General features: G+C 43.7%; 1 protein-coding gene across 7 annotated transcripts in view; it reads left to right on the top strand.

Moving 5' to 3' along the window:
- celf4 (CUGBP, Elav-like family member 4) overlaps nt 1-18,188 on the top strand; it is a gene marked incomplete at both ends in the record, with an annotated part of 72,906 nt that overhangs the window by 48,938 nt on the left and 5,780 nt on the right. For 2 of the 7 annotated variants that reach the window (XM_080026890.1, XM_080026888.1), the window contains 6 exons: nt 10,667-10,715; nt 14,266-14,394; nt 15,405-15,484; nt 15,985-16,125; nt 16,489-16,627; nt 17,459-17,611. In XM_080026890.1, the coding sequence (XP_079883016.1) occupies nt 10,667-10,715; nt 14,266-14,394; nt 15,405-15,484; nt 15,985-16,125; nt 16,489-16,627; nt 17,459-17,611 (691 nt within the window). Of the gene's footprint in view, nt 1-10,666; nt 10,721-14,210; nt 14,395-15,404; nt 15,485-15,984; nt 16,132-16,488; nt 16,628-17,458; nt 17,612-18,188 lie in introns of those variants that run through there. The other 5 variants (XM_080026892.1, XM_080026891.1, XM_080026889.1 and 2 more) reach the window with 4 other exon arrangements.

The following is an 18,188-nucleotide window of genomic DNA, read 5'->3' as shown; positions in this document are numbered from 1 at the left end:
TTGCATGCCACTGAATAGCGGAAGGCATCATTTTTGAATATGTGAGAATGAATGAGTATAATAAACAGTAGAAGTTAGAAAGATGTAGCTTGACATTCTGCCCATTTTTCCTTCACAAAAAGACGTTGGCTGCTCACACACAAACACAAAGACAGAATATGATTCCCCTCTGCCCTGTGTGTGTTGTCGTAATTGTGTGTGTGCATCTTGTGCACGAATGTAGACACGCTGGTACAGAACATGCAAACACCAGTGCTCGCATGATGTGCGTATGTGTATACTGCGTTCAATCACGCGCGTGTGCATATTTTTGACTCTTAAGTGTGTGGGAGTGAGAGAACATTCACATCGCCCACCTGGGTCCTAGCTGGGAGCCAATTGAGCTGTCTTACTGAAAAACTCCCTGTTGTTTCTTTGGTGGAGCCAACAGGCAGATTTGACTGTATCGCTTTCTTCTTACTCCTCCTCTTCCAATCTCACTCCTCTCTTCTCCTCCCTCGATCTGCTCTGTTCCTCTGTTCCCAACACATCTCTCTCTCTCTCTCACTCTCTCTCTCTCTCTCTCTCTGTTATTCCTCCCTTCCTGGCTCTTCTATATTTAATCAGGCAGGGAGTGTGGAATTAGTGATTATTTGATGGAAATATTCAGGCGAGAGAAGGAGTGTGTGTGTGTGTGTGTGTGTGTGTGTGTGTGTGTGTGTGTGTGGAGGGGGGGCGGAGGGGGTGGCTGATCTCTCATATGTCTGTCTGGATCTTCCTATACCCTCCTGTCATTTCAGGCCAGGGCAGTTCAGAGAGAGCAGAGATTATCGAGGTTATGCTCGGCGGAAAGCCATTGCAGGGTTTTAGTTGGACAGTGCAAGCCTCCTCCGTACAATACTTTCCTCCCCCTCACTCTTGGTCTCTGTTTCCACCGTCACTTTACGTCCACTTAGGCCATGTTCAGACCAACCTTTTGAATTGAATTGAATTGAATTGAATTGAATTGAATTGAATTGAATTGAATTGAATTGAATTGAATTGAATTGAATTGAATTGAATTGAATTGAATTGAATTGAAATGAATTCAGTTATAGTTAGAGGCTCAACCATTGGTAAGTCCCAAATATTTGATGGTCTGAATTTGTAATGCTGGATCTAATGACCCGGATCTTGACTGATTTTTTTATTTTTTGTTTTTCATAACTGAGTCCCTCTGCCTGCCCTTTTCCAATACAAGGGAAGGCTGTTGTGAGTGACAGCTCATTACACCATCTCCTCACCCCCTAACCTCATGAGACAGAGAGTGTGTGTGTGTGTGTGTGTGTGTGTGTGTGTGTGTGTGTGTGTTGTGTGTGTGTGCGTGCGTGCCTGTGTGCGTGCCTGTGTGCGTGCGTGCGTGCGTGCATGCATGTGTTTAGTGTGAGCGCATGCATGTGACCATTTGTATGTGTGTTTGAACATAAAAAGTTCCTTGCTGAGTTCATTCATGGTGTGTTTGCCAATTTGTGTCTATATTTACATTTGCATATGCAGTAAGGTATATTTCATATGCACAGGCCTTTCAAGTCAGCTCTCACACTCTCACACATGCACACACACCGTCCAGTACTATGCAGCTCATGAATACTCCCAATTATGTAAAACCCACTCATCGCCTCTGTACCCCAGTGGTGGCTGGAGAAGCGGACAATAGTTGTGTGTGTCTGCACGGGGGGGGGGGTCAAGGGGGAGTGGAAGTGAGAGTAGTCTGCCCGGTACAGAATATGACAGCTTTTGAACTTGTTTTTTTATTCATTAGATAAGTGAAAAGCAAAAACCCAGTGATGGCACGGCAGTACCAGCCATGATTTATGTTCACCTCTGAAAAGAGAAAAGTAGAATTTATGGCTTTCTCGTCTGGCCTAATCTTCACTATATGCTGCAAAGCCCAGGCAATGCAGTCAGCTTAGAGGGGGAGGGAGAGAAAGGCTGAAAATTGTCCACTTTCTCTAGGTAGCTTCTTTTTTTCCCTTCTCTTCTCTGTCTCCTCTTCTCACTTACTATCAAACTCTATCACATGATGTCCTTGTCATCCCCACATACGTACACAAAACACACTTGGTGCACACAGTCAAGGGGTTTTGAAACACTTGTAATGTTGCACATGCCAGTGCACTATGCACACAGACGCACACTCGCACATAAACAGAGAGCTGCTCAGCCCCTCGGCGACACCTTCACTCCTCTCACACCAATTTTCTCACACTCTCTCATTCTCCTTGTCTTCTCCTCTTTCTTTCTCTCGCGGCCTCGCTCCACACCTCCGCCCTCAACCGCCTCCGCATATAGATCCTTTCTTTTTATAGTGAAAGCCATAGTCCCCATGGCAACATCAGGGTTGTTGATTATCAAGGTGCTGTTCTTATAATTATGTAACTATCTTGAGGGGCTCGGTTGCACTTGTGCGTGCACTCTCCTCTATTAGCAATGCCCCTTGTTGTGATGGATCGAGCCAGGGAGTGATAATGGGTCTGTGTCCATGGCCTACAGTGGACTTTTAGAGTCAGACTTGTGTCAAAAGCAGCTAAATTAAACATCTCTACGTGCTCTGTGCATTCATGTTTTATGTATGTATGTGTATCAATGTGAATGTGTTGATTGTGTATGCATCTGTGTGTGACTGTGCATCTCATTTACACATTGCACTGTGTGAGAGTGTAGCGTATGTACAAGTGCATGTCACAGGCAAGTGTGAAGCTATAACAGGTTTTGACAGGCTAAAATCATTTGGGGGTGCAGATGATGTGCTTTTTCTCTCCAGTTACGATGTGACAACCGAATTTTCAACCGTCGATTCCCATTAAAGTGTTCGCAGGAAGCAAAAAAAAAACCCTGTCCACTCTCATTCCACATCGATTCTCATCCAGGTGCAGCGCTGAAAAGATGGAGTGGAACAGGAGTGTGTGTGTGTGTGGGGGGGGGGGGGGGGGGTCAGTGGAAAGAAAAAGATCTCACACTCAAAGTGATTTACTCTATTCCAGAAAAAAATTGTGTAGAAAAAGATTAGGAAGAAGAAGAAAGAAGGGAGTAATAAGATGTGGAACAATTGTAGAATGAGAACCAGAAAGAAAGCATCACATTTGCATTTTAACCTCTTATTCAAAAATGGCTCCAAAGCCGTCCCACTATACTGCGAGCGTTCAGGGCTGCGTGCCAGTGAGAGAAGGAGAAAACAGGAGGAGATAAAGAAGAGGTGGGCTGGTGTGAAATGGATCAAACAATGGATGTGAGAAAAGCATCGCTGTTCTCCACCAACTAGCAGGCAGAAGAGAAAAAAGGAGTGGAGGAGGAGCGGAGGGGGGTGTGATAACTTGCAGCTTTAGAAAATGTCTGTGTTTTGTAATCTTTTTTTTTTCTTTTTTCGTATCTTCAGAAAGTTGGAGAAAGTATTTTCCGAGCTAGTTAATGTGCACAGAGGGGGAAAAAAAGCTAACCGGGAAGTACAAAAAAGAGAATAAATTATTTTGGATTATTTTGTCGCACGTGTGCATTGCTGTTCCCAAGTATGATCTTCCACGCGCTCTCTGATGTATCTGTGTGTGTCCTGCGTGTATGCCTGTCTCTCACCCTCTTTGTTCATGTTGCGTGTACGCTCGAACGGCGCGTAAAAGCCATGTTGAGGAAAGGAATCAGCGATGATCAGAGGGTTGCACAGGGAGGCTTGCCTCCTTTTGTGATCTGTGTGTGTTTTCCCTTTCATCCGCCTATGTGGAGACGTAGTGATCTCGCTAGACGCTAGCAGGGCGGCAGCACACACAGAGCGAGCAGCAGCATATAGAAACAGGGCCAGGGAAAGATGGTGACTGCATTTTTCATTCACACGGCTGCTCTGAGAGGGATTTCAGGGTTAGGATATAGGGAAACTACTTCCAATTCAGTCCATTTAACATGCAACCTCTTCTCTAGATTAGACCGCAAGAAGTCCTTAGAATTATTTTGGCGTGAATGCTGTTGTCCGAGCAAGTTTTGGTGCAGTGCTTCATCATCTTGCAACATTTGAAACATAAGGAAATATTTATACACAAGGGCCACTGTCTCAATTGCCATAATGCACACTGCAGCCACGGCAGTGTTCTAGTAGCCACCTCAGTGATGCGTTGTCACAGCCAAAAGAAAGCACAATCTCTGCCAATTCATAATTCATCTGGATGTTTTTTTTAATAACTCTCTCGTATATTTATTTTGCTTCCCTCCCCTCAGCCTGGCTATGGTAATGCCACTCAATCCCAGCCCAAACAACTAGGCCAGGCTGTCCCGTAGTCAGAAAATACTCCTCTCATCCTTGATCTGACGGGAAACAGATTGCCCATCTCTGTTTGTCTGTAAAGATGAGAAGGGATAAAGGAGAAGAGCAGGCAACAAAAGGAAAGAGATTGGGATGTTTTAGCTTTACAGTCCCCTCCTCACCCTCACACACACGCATACACTGATCCCTCTGCAATATGTTTCTCTTTAACATCAAAGAAGAGCTTTGGTGTTTGGCCATATGTCAGGATGAAGAACTACAGGGCAAGGGAAGAAAGAAAAAAAAACTTACCGAGATGTATAGACATTTGTAGAGGTCAAACCAGATGGGAATTTAAGTGGGATTTGACTTTCAAGCACTCGTCAACACTGCTACAGATAAACTGCAGGGCGCTCTCACACTAGGACCAGTAGCCCCGGAAGCATTGTTGTCCTCCATCCCCAGTTAATAACCGCTAGCCTACCCTCACTCTGCTTCAGGTACAACCCGTGCCTGAGCAGGCTTATCTCCTGTACGGACGTCATCACTTCGTAATAACATGCGACAAACGCATTGATTGACATTGTCACAACATGTATTTCTGTTTTGAAAACATGTTGTATTTGCCAGCTTATCTTGTGAGACTACAGCTTGGGGAACCCCTTTCCATTCTGAGTATTTTAGGAAAAAACGTGAAGACAATGTACAAAGTAAAAAGATGTTTCCCATAGCATGCTAAATTAAAAAGCATTTTAATTTTTTTGTTATTTTCTACCAATATGACAAAAAAAGGGAGTATGTCTATACAAGCATTGTGACTCACTAGCTAAAATGTGTCATTGAATGTTTGACATTCTCAAGCCGAAACTACTTTACTTGCTCAATCCTGACAGTGTGTTAGTCATCACTGCATAGGACGCACCGAGTTGACCACATAAAATAAAACACATTTCAGACGTAATAAACAAAATGCCTGCTCCACTACCTTCATTTATTTGTCAATAAATGATTCAGCAGTGAAAATACTTTTGGTCATGCATATATTTAATAAAATCTGTAGTTTACGGAAATATACTTTTAACCGCTCCTCATGTCCTATTCAGTGGTGCTGAATAGGACATGAGCTAGCATGTTGCTAGCATAGGGTAAATTCAGCGAACTAAAAAAAAAAATTAATATTAAATGCAACAACTTTGTCTCCTCAGTGACTTGTTGGAAAACATTTGTCACCCAGATTAGCCTAGAGCTGCATTTGCAAAGAGGATCACTTAGTACGAGATGAGGCAATGCTATTTGACTGGCTGACCTGAATCTTGCTCCTGACGAACACAATCTTGTGCCATGACATTCCCCTCCTCACACACACACACGATTCCAGTTCCACACTACATCACTACTCTCTGCAGTCTGCGGTGGTAGCGCTGGTGGTGTAAGGGTGTAAGTTGCCCCTTTTTTGCTACAGATAAAGCTACAGATAAAAATACTTCTCTGACTCAAGAGGCTACTTAAGTCAATAAAATGTAAATTCTTCATGGGGTGTAGGAGCTTTGATGGAGATGCAGGGGGGTATTCCACGACTATGTGAATAAATGTAAAAATCAATACTTTTTAAAATAGCTTGTCCTCCTTGTGACCACTAGTGAAATCTAGTACATACATAGCTGATAAATGTTTCTAGTTTTTCAGCTAATCTTGCCACTGAGGTTTTCTTTTCCCCTTGGCCTGCCTTCCCCCAAGGCATCTCAGGATTATAACCATATTTGTTCAGCTAATGTTTCTATTGGCATGTTTCCATCCCAAGATGAGTGTTGTGCACGTTGCAGATACTTTTGGAAAGCGGGTCCAAGTTTGAGTGCCAGTGCAGAGAATCTCAACATCTGGAGATGCGGCTCCCTTTCAGACGCATTTTTTACACATACACTGAGTGCACTAATGAATCGGTAAATATATGTATGAACGCAAAGCTCAGAGAAAGACAAACACCTCCACCACAATGAGACGGGAGGGAGACAGAATGAAAGAGAGAGAAAAGAAGGGGCCTTCAGGTGCAGAATGTAAAGTAGAGCACGTTTTGACAATAGGAGAAGAGGGATATTATGAAGGCAGCCTTCCCTTGCTTCCCTGGGAGAGTTTCATGGAGTGCTTTCTCACTGTGATAATGAAATGACCTGGCCTGCACTGCTCTGCTCCACTCTCTCTCTCTCTCTCTTTCTCTCTTTCTCTTGCAAAAACACATCTGCCAGACGAGGGTGAAAATGAGAAAATCCTACCTCCTCTCCAGAGTTTCGTAAAGCACACACACTTTCAATATTATTTGTTTCCCCCCAGACAAGATGGGAGTGTGAGTGACTGTGTGTGGGCATGTCTTAGTTTGTGTGCGACTCTATAGATGGTGGCACTTGCAGCGTCATGAGCAACCTGCAATAAACCGTATTTGAAGAACATTTGACGTAACAAGGTGCAATCCAGAAATTCAGTGGATAGAAATTCCAATTGTTAACAGTGTTTTTGTGGATTGCACAAGTAGCACAACTCAGATCAATGACTTCAATGTTGTCCCATTTCAAGGTGGAATCCAATATAGCAAAACCACACAGTCCCACACTATTTTGAGTTCATCGTGAGGGCCTTCGCTAAACATTCACTCCAGACCCAAGAAGAATGACTCGCCAGTTTGGGACAGCACAGATTGTATGCAGACCATGTATTCCCTCAGCCTCTAGTTAGCAGGGAGTCTGTGGCAGCACTGAGGCAGAGCACTGTCATTGAGTTACATAATCAACAGAGGAGTGTAGCAAGAGAGAAAGCGAGAGAGTGTGTGTGTACGTGTACGTGTGTGTGTGTGTGTGTGTGTGTGTGTGTGTGTGTGTGTGTGTGTGTGTGTGTGTGTGTGTGTGTGTGTGTGTGTGTACGTGTACGTGTGTGTGTGTGTGTGTGTGTGTGTGTGCGTGTGTGTGTGTGTGTGTGGGTGGTCGTGCCCCGTGCATTTGTGTAGCCGCAGTTCTTTCTGAGCTGTCGATCATGTAGGACACCAAGGCCACACTAACACAAGGCTGCTGAGGTGGACTTTCAGCAACAATGGAGCTAAGCCTGCTTGTGAGTATGTGTGTGTGCACTCGCTTGTGTTTTTTTTAAAAGGCGTATACGGCGTGGATGAATAGGCTGAGGAGAAACAGCACGCTACATGCGGAGTATTAGGTGTGCATGCTGAGAGATGAGCCAATTTACAGCACACGTTGACTCACAAGGATGCATTAACACTATTGTATAGTGTGTGTGTGTGTGTGTGTCTGTGTGTCTAATGTGTTGTATGTTTCCATGCATGCTTGGATTTGGATGCTTAGGCCTATTTGTGATTAAGCATGTTTATGAGCCAAGCGTGTATAAGCGTGCTTGTCTAGTGATCTAAGCCTATCCACTTGTGTGTGTGTGTGTGTGTGTGTGTGTGTGTGTGTGTGTGTGTGTGTGTGTGTGTGTGTGTGTGTGTGTGTGTGTGTGTGTGTGTGTGTGTGTGTACACGTGTTTATATTATATTTCTGCATCTCAGCACCTTTTTTGTCAAATGTAGATGATTTTTCATGCTAGCAGCATTAGGCTAAAGAGAGCTTGTTGTATTGTCTGTGTTTTGTAATGCTCCTGCTGCTCAATGATGCCATCTGGCTTTGGCTAACACCAGCACAGACGTCCGAGGGGAGCTATCCGTGTTAGTGAGCCTCTGGTTTTAACAACTGTTCCGGGATCGGTTGTCCAGTGGGCTGGGGCTAACTCACCCTATTATGAGCGGGGTGATAAAGCTGACCTTGAAACAGTTTATGGGACCGGGATAATGGAAACCACTGATAGGGAGCCCATGAAACTCCGCTCATCTTTGGGTGACAAAAGAAAATAATGGCTCGGCCGCTTAACATTATTTTGAACTGTGTCTAAAAATTTACGAGGGGACATTCGGCGTGTCGCCGCTCGACTAGGGATGACAAATGAAGAGGCTCACTGATTAATCTGTGAGGTTTGGTCCTGGGGATTGTAGATGTAAAGAACGAACATGAAAACAAAATCAAAAAATTGCAGATTTTTCTAAACTAAAATCCATTTTATGACAAGGGGACAGTATGAAAAGTTTAAGCGTGGTTTTAGGGTCCGAAAAATTATTTAGTATTATTATTTTGAATTTTTTCTGTTCCCATATTTGTATCTCATTTCAGTCCGCCTTTATTCCCAACATTATTTCGATATGCTCGGAGGGGGGAGAGCGAAGTCAAGGGGGAGAGAATATTAATAACTGTGAGGAGTGTCTCGGTTAAAAAAATAAAAATAAAATAAAAGGTAAAGGTAAAGGAAAATTACACTAGGAAAATTAAACCCCTAACCCTCAGAGGGTATATGTGCCATCGTATACCGAGCAGTGTTGCATATAAAAACCGTGGAGGTGGAACACAATTAGGTCAGATTGAGGGCCAGACCATTTGTATGGGTCACGGTAAAAAGGCTCATATGTATGCAGGCTTATAGGCCCCCTGGGAGCACTGGGCTGACCTTGTCCCATACTCTGATCTATGTCCTCATCTCTCCCTATGTCCTCTTTTTCCTCATTCCTCCCCCCATCCCCCTTCCCTCCACACTTTCTTATTTTATTACCCCCTCCCCCCCTCACACACACACACACACACACAAACACACACACAGGCACATTTTTTTCAATTAATTTCTCTTTTCTCATCCTTCCTAAAAAATCTCTCTCTTTCCGTCCCAGCACGTTTTTTTTTTTTAATTCACAGCCTTTGTTCTCGCTTTCTCGTTTTTTTTAACTAATTTTTAACTTCCTTTCCCCCCCCCCGCCCCCCTATTCCCCAATTCCTTTATACCCAATCGTCTTTTTTTCCCACATCAACAGTCAGTCTGATAAATAATGCATCACAGCACATTAAAAATATTAGTAGGTTTCTCTTGTCTGTCAAAGGGAGGGAGAGGGAGGAGGAGGAATGGGGGTAACTCCATTTTAAATAAGCGTTATGGAGAATGATGTGATTTAATATTGGAAAAGCAGGACAGGGAAAAGCGGCAGAAAAAAGGGGCTATAGGTCCGAGTGTTAATTGTGTTTGCGCAGCGGCATGGTGTCCTCGCGCTCAAAGGCTTTGAGCGTCTAGTGAATCATCTGGAAGAAGCCCAGAGATTCATTAGGACGATGACTGTATCAGCAAACTGAAAAGAAAAAGATTTAATGACATTTAGCAAAACACTGATGCTGCACAGAACCTTGACCTTTTCCCTTCCTCCCCATTCGTCCTCAGCTCTCTCTTTCTCTCTCTCTTTCTCTCTCTCTCTCTCTCCTCCCCTCCCCCTCCCTCCCTCCCTCCCTCCCTTCATTCCTCCTGGCAGCGCGGTGATTGGCATTATTAAAAATTGATTGGCGGCGAGCGTTTAGCAGGGTGGCGAGGCGGAGAGGAAAGGTTTGACAGGCAGGAGTGAAATGAAAGGAGGGCCTCGGCGGACATACTGTGGAAAAGGTCTCACTGGGGGGACAGACGGTGTGTGTGTGTGTGTGTGTGTGTGTGTGTCTGTGTGTCTGTGTGTGTGTGTGTGTGTGTGTGTGTGTGTGTGTGTGTGTGTGTGTGTGTGTGTGTGTGTGTGTGTGTGTATGTGTGTGTGTGCACTTGTAGGTACAAGCTTGTGTGTAAGGGTAAGAAAAGATTGTGCAAGAGCGTTAGACTTAGGAGTTAGAGAACTAAAACATAGTATGTTTAAACAGTGTGTACGGGTACCTTTTGCTTTGCTCTGCTATGATTTGTGTGTGTGTGTGTGTGTGTGTGTGTGTGTGTGTGTGTGTGTGTGTGTGTGTGTGTGTGTGTGTGTGTGTGTGTGTGCGTGCGTGCGTGCGTGCGTGCGTGCGTGTGTGCGTGCTTGCGTGTGCATACATTCACCACATTGTATCTGACTACTCAAAATTCACACAGTCTATACATAGTGATAACATCCAGCAGCAGCCAAAGAGAGGATCCACAATGTGCGTCACAGCAGCTCCACTGACCCATAGTTACCTCTCCGTCATCCTCCCTCCATTGCTCTTTCTATCGTTCCCTTCATTCCTCTGCTCATCCCCCCTTTCCAACCCATCTCTCTCCTTTCATCTCAGATCAAATAATATTTTCCAAACCCATATTCCCAACCAGCCATTCCCCCAATGGCTATAAGTGCTACAGCTTTGGAGATTTTCAATACACTTTACACACAATCATGATGAGTGATTTCGAAACATCTTTTGGGGGTTTTTTTGGAAAGAGAATGATTGAAAGCATGTGCTATTACATGAGTACATGATGTTTACTGTCTTCTTTGTCTTCTTTGTCCTCTTTCTGCTTCTCTCTCTCTCTCTCTCTCTCTCTCTCTCTCTCTCTCTCTCTCTCTCTCTCTCTCTGTCACAGATGAACAGACCAATCCAGGTGAAGCCAGCGGACAGTGAGAGTCGAGGAGGTACTGTATAGCCATCCTTCCTTCTTTCTTCCCCCCTTCCTTTCTGCCTTCCTTCTTTTGTTCTAGCCCTATACAAACATGCTGCCTGTGCACATCAGCCTCACCATTATCTGTCCCATTAGACAAGGGCCCCCTGTACCCTCTACACAGGCTGACAGCGCGGCCTGGCCAGAGCCTACTGTGTTCAGAACACATTATGTAAACAGGCCTTCACCCGGGGCCGGCTTGGCCTTCAGCTCCTTTTCTTACAGTGTTCATCATATGTGCCGATGCATGTACATGGCGCACTCCAAGACATGTGTGGCTTGCCATGATAGAATAACAGGAAAACAGGTCAATTAAAGTGTCTGTCAAAACGGCTTTAATAACACAAAAGCAAATGCCATTGTCACGAGTTGGTATCAGCCAAAGGAAGGGCAGATTGAAATGGCAAGATCCGTCCGACTGAAAAAGTGGATGTCTCTCTCTCGTCTGGTATTTTGCACGTGTCCGCGCCGTATTGACAGCCAGGACGGCTTAAAGCGCATTTTTTTTCTATGTCTAGACGTGTAGTGACCCGCGCCTGACATCAATCAATGGACTGTACCAGACAAGATTGATGCAGTTTGACCGGAGTCTTTCAAACTTTGCTAGTTGTTAATATAATTGGCACCAGGGTGATTCTCAAGTCACAAGAAAAAGAGGGAAACGAAAGGTAGAGGAAGGAGGGGGGGGGGGACAAGCAAGAAGTTTAAGGTTGATAAGCAGAGATGAGCATACAGGCTGAGAGAGAGGTGTTAGACTTGGGGAAAAAAAACCTATAAGGAAAGGAAGAGAGATTGTGCGACATCCTCTTCTATTTAGTTTGGTGGAGCTCTGAGGATGATTGATGATTGAGCGAGAGGGAACAGGTGCGAGGAAGCAAAGTATATAGGGGCAAAGCAGGACGTCTACACAGCCCACTTTGATCCTCCACACTTTTATATTTCCGAGATTATTACTGCGTCTCTTTGTTTATTCTCTTCTGTCAGATTGCTATTTTTTTTCTAATTGCAGTGGTGGAAAAAGTGTCCAGATCCATATATCCATGGAGCAGTGAAAATATGCCATTATATGAGTGTATTTCCTGCTACTGATCTGCTAGCAGCGATATCTACGTAAAGCATAAAAAGTAAAAGTTCTTAAATTAAAAAATAGACACGCAGATATAGGTCTAATCTTTAATTGTCTTTTAGAATGTATATACTTAAAATAAAAATCTGAAAAGTCAAAGTAACTATATCCATCAGTTATATGTAATGAAACAAGAGTGACAATATTTCCTTCTGAAATGTAGTGGAGTTGAACAGGAGGCAGCTTTGGAAATACAAATGCTCAAATACTCAAATAAGTGAAGATCCCCCAAAATTATACCAAGATGCAATAATTGAGTAAGTCTACTAAGTTACTTTCTGAAAAATAAATAATGCCGTTATATTGCAAAACTTTTTAGGATTCCTGGTAATATTCTTACTGACTTCAAATTACACTAAAGGTAAATCAGGAAGTCATTGTCATATGGTGTCTGCAGTGTGTTTGTGTGAGTGAGGGAGAGAGAGAGAGCGCTTTACATCGTTGTTGACACTCTGATGTATATTGATTTGCGTGTGTGTGTGTGTGTGTGTGTGTGTGTGTGTGTGTGTGTGTGTGTGTGTGTGTGTGTGTGTGTGTCAGCCACCTTTGATGTCCTTTCCCAAAGATAGATGTAATGTTTATTAGTGCCTTCCCTGGGGACCTACAGGCTTTGTCCACCAATGAGGTGTGTAACCGTGAATGTGTATGTGTGTGTGAGAAGGTGGGTGGGCCAAACATTTCAAGATTGTGTGTGTGTGTGTGTGTGTGTGTGTGTGTGTGTGTGTGTGTGTGTGTGTGTGTGTGTGTGTGTGTGTGTGTGTGTGTGTGTGTGTGTGTGTGTGTGTGTGTGTGTGTGTCATCCACCGCTGATGTGCGCTCCACTCTTGTAAACACCCTCCACCCCCCCCCCCCCAACCCCCAGTGCAAGGCCAGAGCGCAGATTAGTCTTGTTGACTCGGCAAGGACACCCTGTCAGGCACAGGCGGTGGGGAACGGACCCTAAGCACGCATGCGAAGTACACACACAAGTTTACATCACCTACACACGCGCGCGCGCGTTCATTCTCAGCGCGCACTCAGAGGCAATTGCACTCTGAGGCTCATTAATTTCCCAACATATACATCCATTTCCACAAAGCTCAGATTCTGTGTTACGTAAAAACAGACGGCCTTGCACACCGACACATCTGCTACTGTTGTGCACTACCACACTTTCGCCGTCAGCTTCAACATTTTCCCTCAAAACACTGTTTCAGTGACTCAATCACGCTGTCATGGTGACTAATGAACTGATGGCCGACCTCAGTCTGGCTATATTTCACTGAGGCTCACACATGTACAATCTGTATGTATGCCATCATTTTGACCAGATAATGTTTTTTTGACGGCGTTAAAAAAAAAGTTTGTTTACAGAGAAATTTGAAAGAGATCAATTTGCTTTATGTTACGGGTTGCTTTTGGTCCACACTGTGTCTTTACCAAATGATCTGACTAAAATACAGATTTATTTATTTTTTACATCTAGGGTCAAAGAGAACTGCAGTTGCTATGTGTAAAAAAGGGTGATTGCTATGCTATTTGTTCATGAATGAGAAATATACCAACATATGAATTCAATTGGATGCTGTGTGACTTGATGCCACGTTTGGGGGGGGGGGGGGGATGTTCATTAGCTTCCCATTCAACCCCACTTTCATGCAGTTGTCTGCTGGATTTAACATAACACACACATACTTATATGCATAGACTATAACATGTTATTTGTGTTATGATCATTGTTTCAACCAAGTGCGTTGATAAATGTAAACAGAGCTCCCTTGACAGACCTGCCATGAAGCTTCACTGAGACTTCCATTAAATGTTAATGATGTCCTGAGAGAGGACAGGCACACCAACGCATCTGTCTCGTCTAATGCCTGTGGTGTCTTTCTTCTCGTAATAAATATTGACAACTTATTGACAACATAAGATATGAAGACTAGATTTATTGTTCCATTTGTCTCACCCACTGGTCTATCAGGGATTCATCTAAAGTTAACCAGAGAGACCACAGCATGTTGTGAACTCACCCTAACTCTTCTTTAGTGAGTCCTACCAGCTGGTGGGGTAGATAAAGAGATCACTTCTATTAAAGCAGATGAGTAATTTGGCTGACTATTTAAATTGCCCTTCTATTGTTATTGCATTGCTGATGTTTTTCCTCAAACGGAGCTGAGCTCCGACCTATGATCACAAACCCTATGTTAAGAACAATCATACCCACCAAGAATGATGTGAAAATAGTTTCAAATCAGAAGCGTCATACAAAACAAATAAAGATGTAAAGATGTTTTTTTTGTTGCATGCAACTCAGTGTGAGCCAGTTGACTGCTATTTCAGAGAACATAACCTGTCCTAATGTAGATTATCAAAAGGCATCTCTGGTCCTCTGATCGTGACCTGTTCCTTTTCCTTTTAGAAGACAGAAAGCTCTTTGTCGGCATGCTCAACAAGCAACAGTCGGAGGACGACGTGCGGCGCCTTTTCGAGGCCTTCGGCGGCATCGAGGAATGCACCATCCTCAGAGGTCCCGACGGAAACAGCAAAGGTGAGTTTGTAAGCTGTTTATGACTGTGAGCCGGCAGACCTTTTTTCACAGGCTACTGCACAGAAATGATTTGGCCTTTTCAAAGTTGGTGACTTTGCAAAAGTTCTCCATGTTGAGTGGTGTCCAAGTGCGCTTACATAAGAATACTGTAGTTTCTGTAAATTCCAACAGTAAATGCCATGTGAAAGCTTCTACCCGGAGGGATGAGAGATATAAAACCAGCAAGTCCTTAAAGATGAACCCCATTAACCTTATGAGTCGACCTACATGGCGGGGGAAAAAATCAAGTCGACCTCCTTATTAACCACCGGGACTTGATGTCATGCCAGAAAAATGTCCTTTGGAAAATGTTGTCAGAGTGCTACACAAGTTCACTGCATGAAGTTCATCAGCGGGCTTAACAGCCAATCAATGAGGCCCGATGATAACTAAGCCTGATGATTACAGTGAGCTTGATCATTCTGATTCCTCCGTGAAGCTCCATTAACAAGGCCTCATCAGCCTGCTTTCTCGGCTAAGTGGGCTTAGCTCAATAATTACTGGGAACTTGATCATTCAAATTCATCAACGGGCCTTGTCAATAGTAAAGCGACACCCGAACGCTGTGGCATTTTAAGCCCCATCAGACGATACCAAATGTGTTAATGGTGTCAGAGTGGCATGTTTAGCCCGAGTATTGAGCGTCGATCAACACTGATGGAACCCTGGTCTGCAGCAAAGAGGGCTTTGTTCACTGGATGTTTGTTGCTGTTACACAGTAGGGAACTGAGCCATGCAGCCTTTCAAAGAATGGAAAACTTTTTTACTTTGTGTCTTGTTAGTGCCAATGTCTTGCTGTAAAGCTCCGATACACTTTTAAGCAGTTTTTTTGTCTTTGGTTCTCATTGTCTCTTTTTTTCCTTCATTAATTTTCTATTTCCTTCTCTCTATCTATCTATCTCTTTCTCTCGCTCTCTCTCTCTCTCTCTCTCTCTCTCTCTCTCTCTCTCTCTCTCTCTCGCTTTCTTTAGGCTGTGCATTTGTAAAATACTCTTCTCATGCTGAAGCTCAGTCAGCCATCAGTGCCCTACACGGCAGCCAGACAATGCCTGTGAGTACACTATACTAACGCACTAACTGTGTGTATGTTACTGTGTGTGTGTGTGTGCGTGCGTGCGTGCGTGCGTGCGTGTGTGCGTGCGTGCGTGCGTACACGTGTGTGTGTGTGTGTGTGTGCAAGTAAATGTACGTGAGAGGGGTGAGTCACATGGTAAAAGAGACGAGTCACAGGGTGCTTAATAATTGCCTTCTTAAAGTTAAGTTAAGCTATACTTTATTAATCCCAGTAAGGAAATGTATCCTTTTGCATGTGACCCATCCTAACTATTTTACAAGGCAATGGTTGCCAAGTAAAGCTCTGAGGCCAGTGTGTGTGTGTGTGTGTGTGTGTGTGTGTGTGTGTGTGTGTGTGTGTGTGTGTGTGTGTGTGTGTGTGTACGAGTGTGCAGATACAAGCTTCTATTATCATTTGTTTCTGTCTATACACACTCACTGACATGTACTGCCTGGCACATGTATGTTGTGTGGGTGGGTGGATGGGTGGGTGCACAGGGGGCCTCATCCAGTCTGGTGGTAAAGTTCGCCGACACGGATAAGGAGCGCACCATCCGCCGCATGCAGCAGATGGCTGGTCAGATGGGCATCTTCAACCCTATGGCCCTGCAGTTTGGAGCCTACGGAGCCTACGCACAGGCAAGCTAAACCCCGCAAAACCTCTTTTTATTCACACTTATTTATTCACTGAACCATAATATTCAAATGGAGTGCTCGATACAAGCTCACATATGAATCTGAAATATCGAGAAAAAAATAAAAAAAACGAGCTCCCTCCAATAAGTAATATTGCTTTTCCTAGGATCTCCTTTAAAATATATCTTATACAATGTTCAGTTCTCTGGCATACCCACAGGTACATAGTGCTCCTTTAAAAAAAATGTATCAAACCATTTGATTTGATTTTTAGCTACTATGTTCTGTTGTACCTCCCTTTTTTTTCTTTAATAACCCCTGCTATTCTTGACCTTCTTTACAATCCCCTTCCCCTTGTTTGTGCAGGTGCAGCAGCAGGCGGCATTGATGGCATCTGTAGGCCAGGGAGGCTACCTCAGTCCCATGGCTGCCTTCGCTGCTGCCCAGATGCAGCACATGACCACCATCAATGGCCTCCCGGGAGGACCCATGACCCCAACGTCAGGTAACAGATGTGAAACAACCAATGGTTAAAGGACCATTCTGGAGTTTTATGTATTTCCAATCCGCCATTGGAATTGTCTCTTTTACGCATATTATCGACCGAGGTGTTTGCTGGGTGGTTTTCTCCATTTTGCGTATTAGCAATACGTACTCACTGAAAGGGCAACAAAAAGCATGCAATGGATCAGAGTGACCAATTATAGAAAGCAAGTCCCATTGTACTTACTAAATCAATCTATTGAAGTGTTTATAATGTCTAAATCTGGTGGTAGATAAATAATCTCATAGAAAGTATGAGATTCTAGAGGTAGCAGCAGTGTAATGTGAAATGAATAAAACACTGAATGTCCCTTTAAGGCCTTATTGTAGCATTGCAGTGGAAAAATACAGTAGCAAGGAAAGAAAGGGTACTGGATTCTAATAGGCATATTTTCACATAGGATCTGTACTGTACATGTTCGTAGATGCATTAAAGGCATGCAAATGAAACATAAAGCATTGTGGCATAAAGTGCAATCATCTGAGACAAAGAAATAATTGGTACTCAAAACGAAAATCCTCCACACAGTGTTCACTCTTTCTTACACAGTATGTCGAAGATTCAGACCTAATGGCTGTTGTGTCACAGTATAGGACCACACTTGGACAAGAAATCAGCCCTGACATTTAGTGTCTCCATCGGTCCACTAGACCGGCCCCTCTGACATTTTCCGAGAGTTAGTATGTGGGCAGTCAAAGAAAAACTTCTCCATAATGTATTAGAGAAAAAAATACAGTGGGAGGCTTACGGTTTCTCTCTTGTCTTTTGCCCATGTGTGTGGCGTGGCTGCAGGTGGCAGTACTCCTCCAGGCATCAGCGCCCCCACAGTGACCAGCATCCCCTCTCCCATTAGTGTAAATGGTTTTACTGGCATGCCGCCCCCCCAGGCAAACGGGCAGCCTCCCACAGAGGCTGTCTTCACCAACGGGATACACCATTACCCTGGTAAGTCTGGCAAAATTCACTGGCACGAATCCAAAACAACACACATAATGACTCTCAGCCATACAGATAAAATAAATAAAGTAATGCAGTTTACACTATGAATACAACATGTGTTCTGTTAAAGGTGGAGTCTACTTGTTGTCAAATTAACTTTTTGTCAAAATCTGTGAATATCTCCTCACGATACGCTACCTATGCATACTTTGGGTGCGCTGAAAAAAAAAATCCAGTGTTAATAAACAGCCTAGGCTTTGTGAACAGGCATGTTGATTGATTGATTGATTTTATTTGACTATTTCATATATAAAAACAAGAACAGCACTCTGTTACATTACAATACATAAAAAGCCAGGGATAAAAACACAAAAAAGCCCAAAGGCTTATTTCCATTGTGGTCCCTAACCACAATGTTGCTAGCTGCGGTGGGCCCACTTTGTTAACCCTTTGTTTTCATGTTCGTTTACAGAGCCTATCTGTGTATTAACACTAGATTATTTTTTCAGCGCACACACAGTGCGGATATTAAGTGGATCATGAGGATATATTCACTGATTTTGACCAAAAAGTGGTTTTGACA

Source organism: Ammodytes marinus (genome assembly GCF_949987685.1).
Source record: "Ammodytes marinus genome assembly, chromosome: 4".
NCBI classification, from domain to species: domain Eukaryota; kingdom Metazoa; phylum Chordata; class Actinopteri; order Uranoscopiformes; family Ammodytidae; genus Ammodytes; species Ammodytes marinus.
The sequence above is the reverse complement of the archived record's forward strand: the minus strand, read 5'-3'. Positions and strand labels throughout refer to the sequence as shown.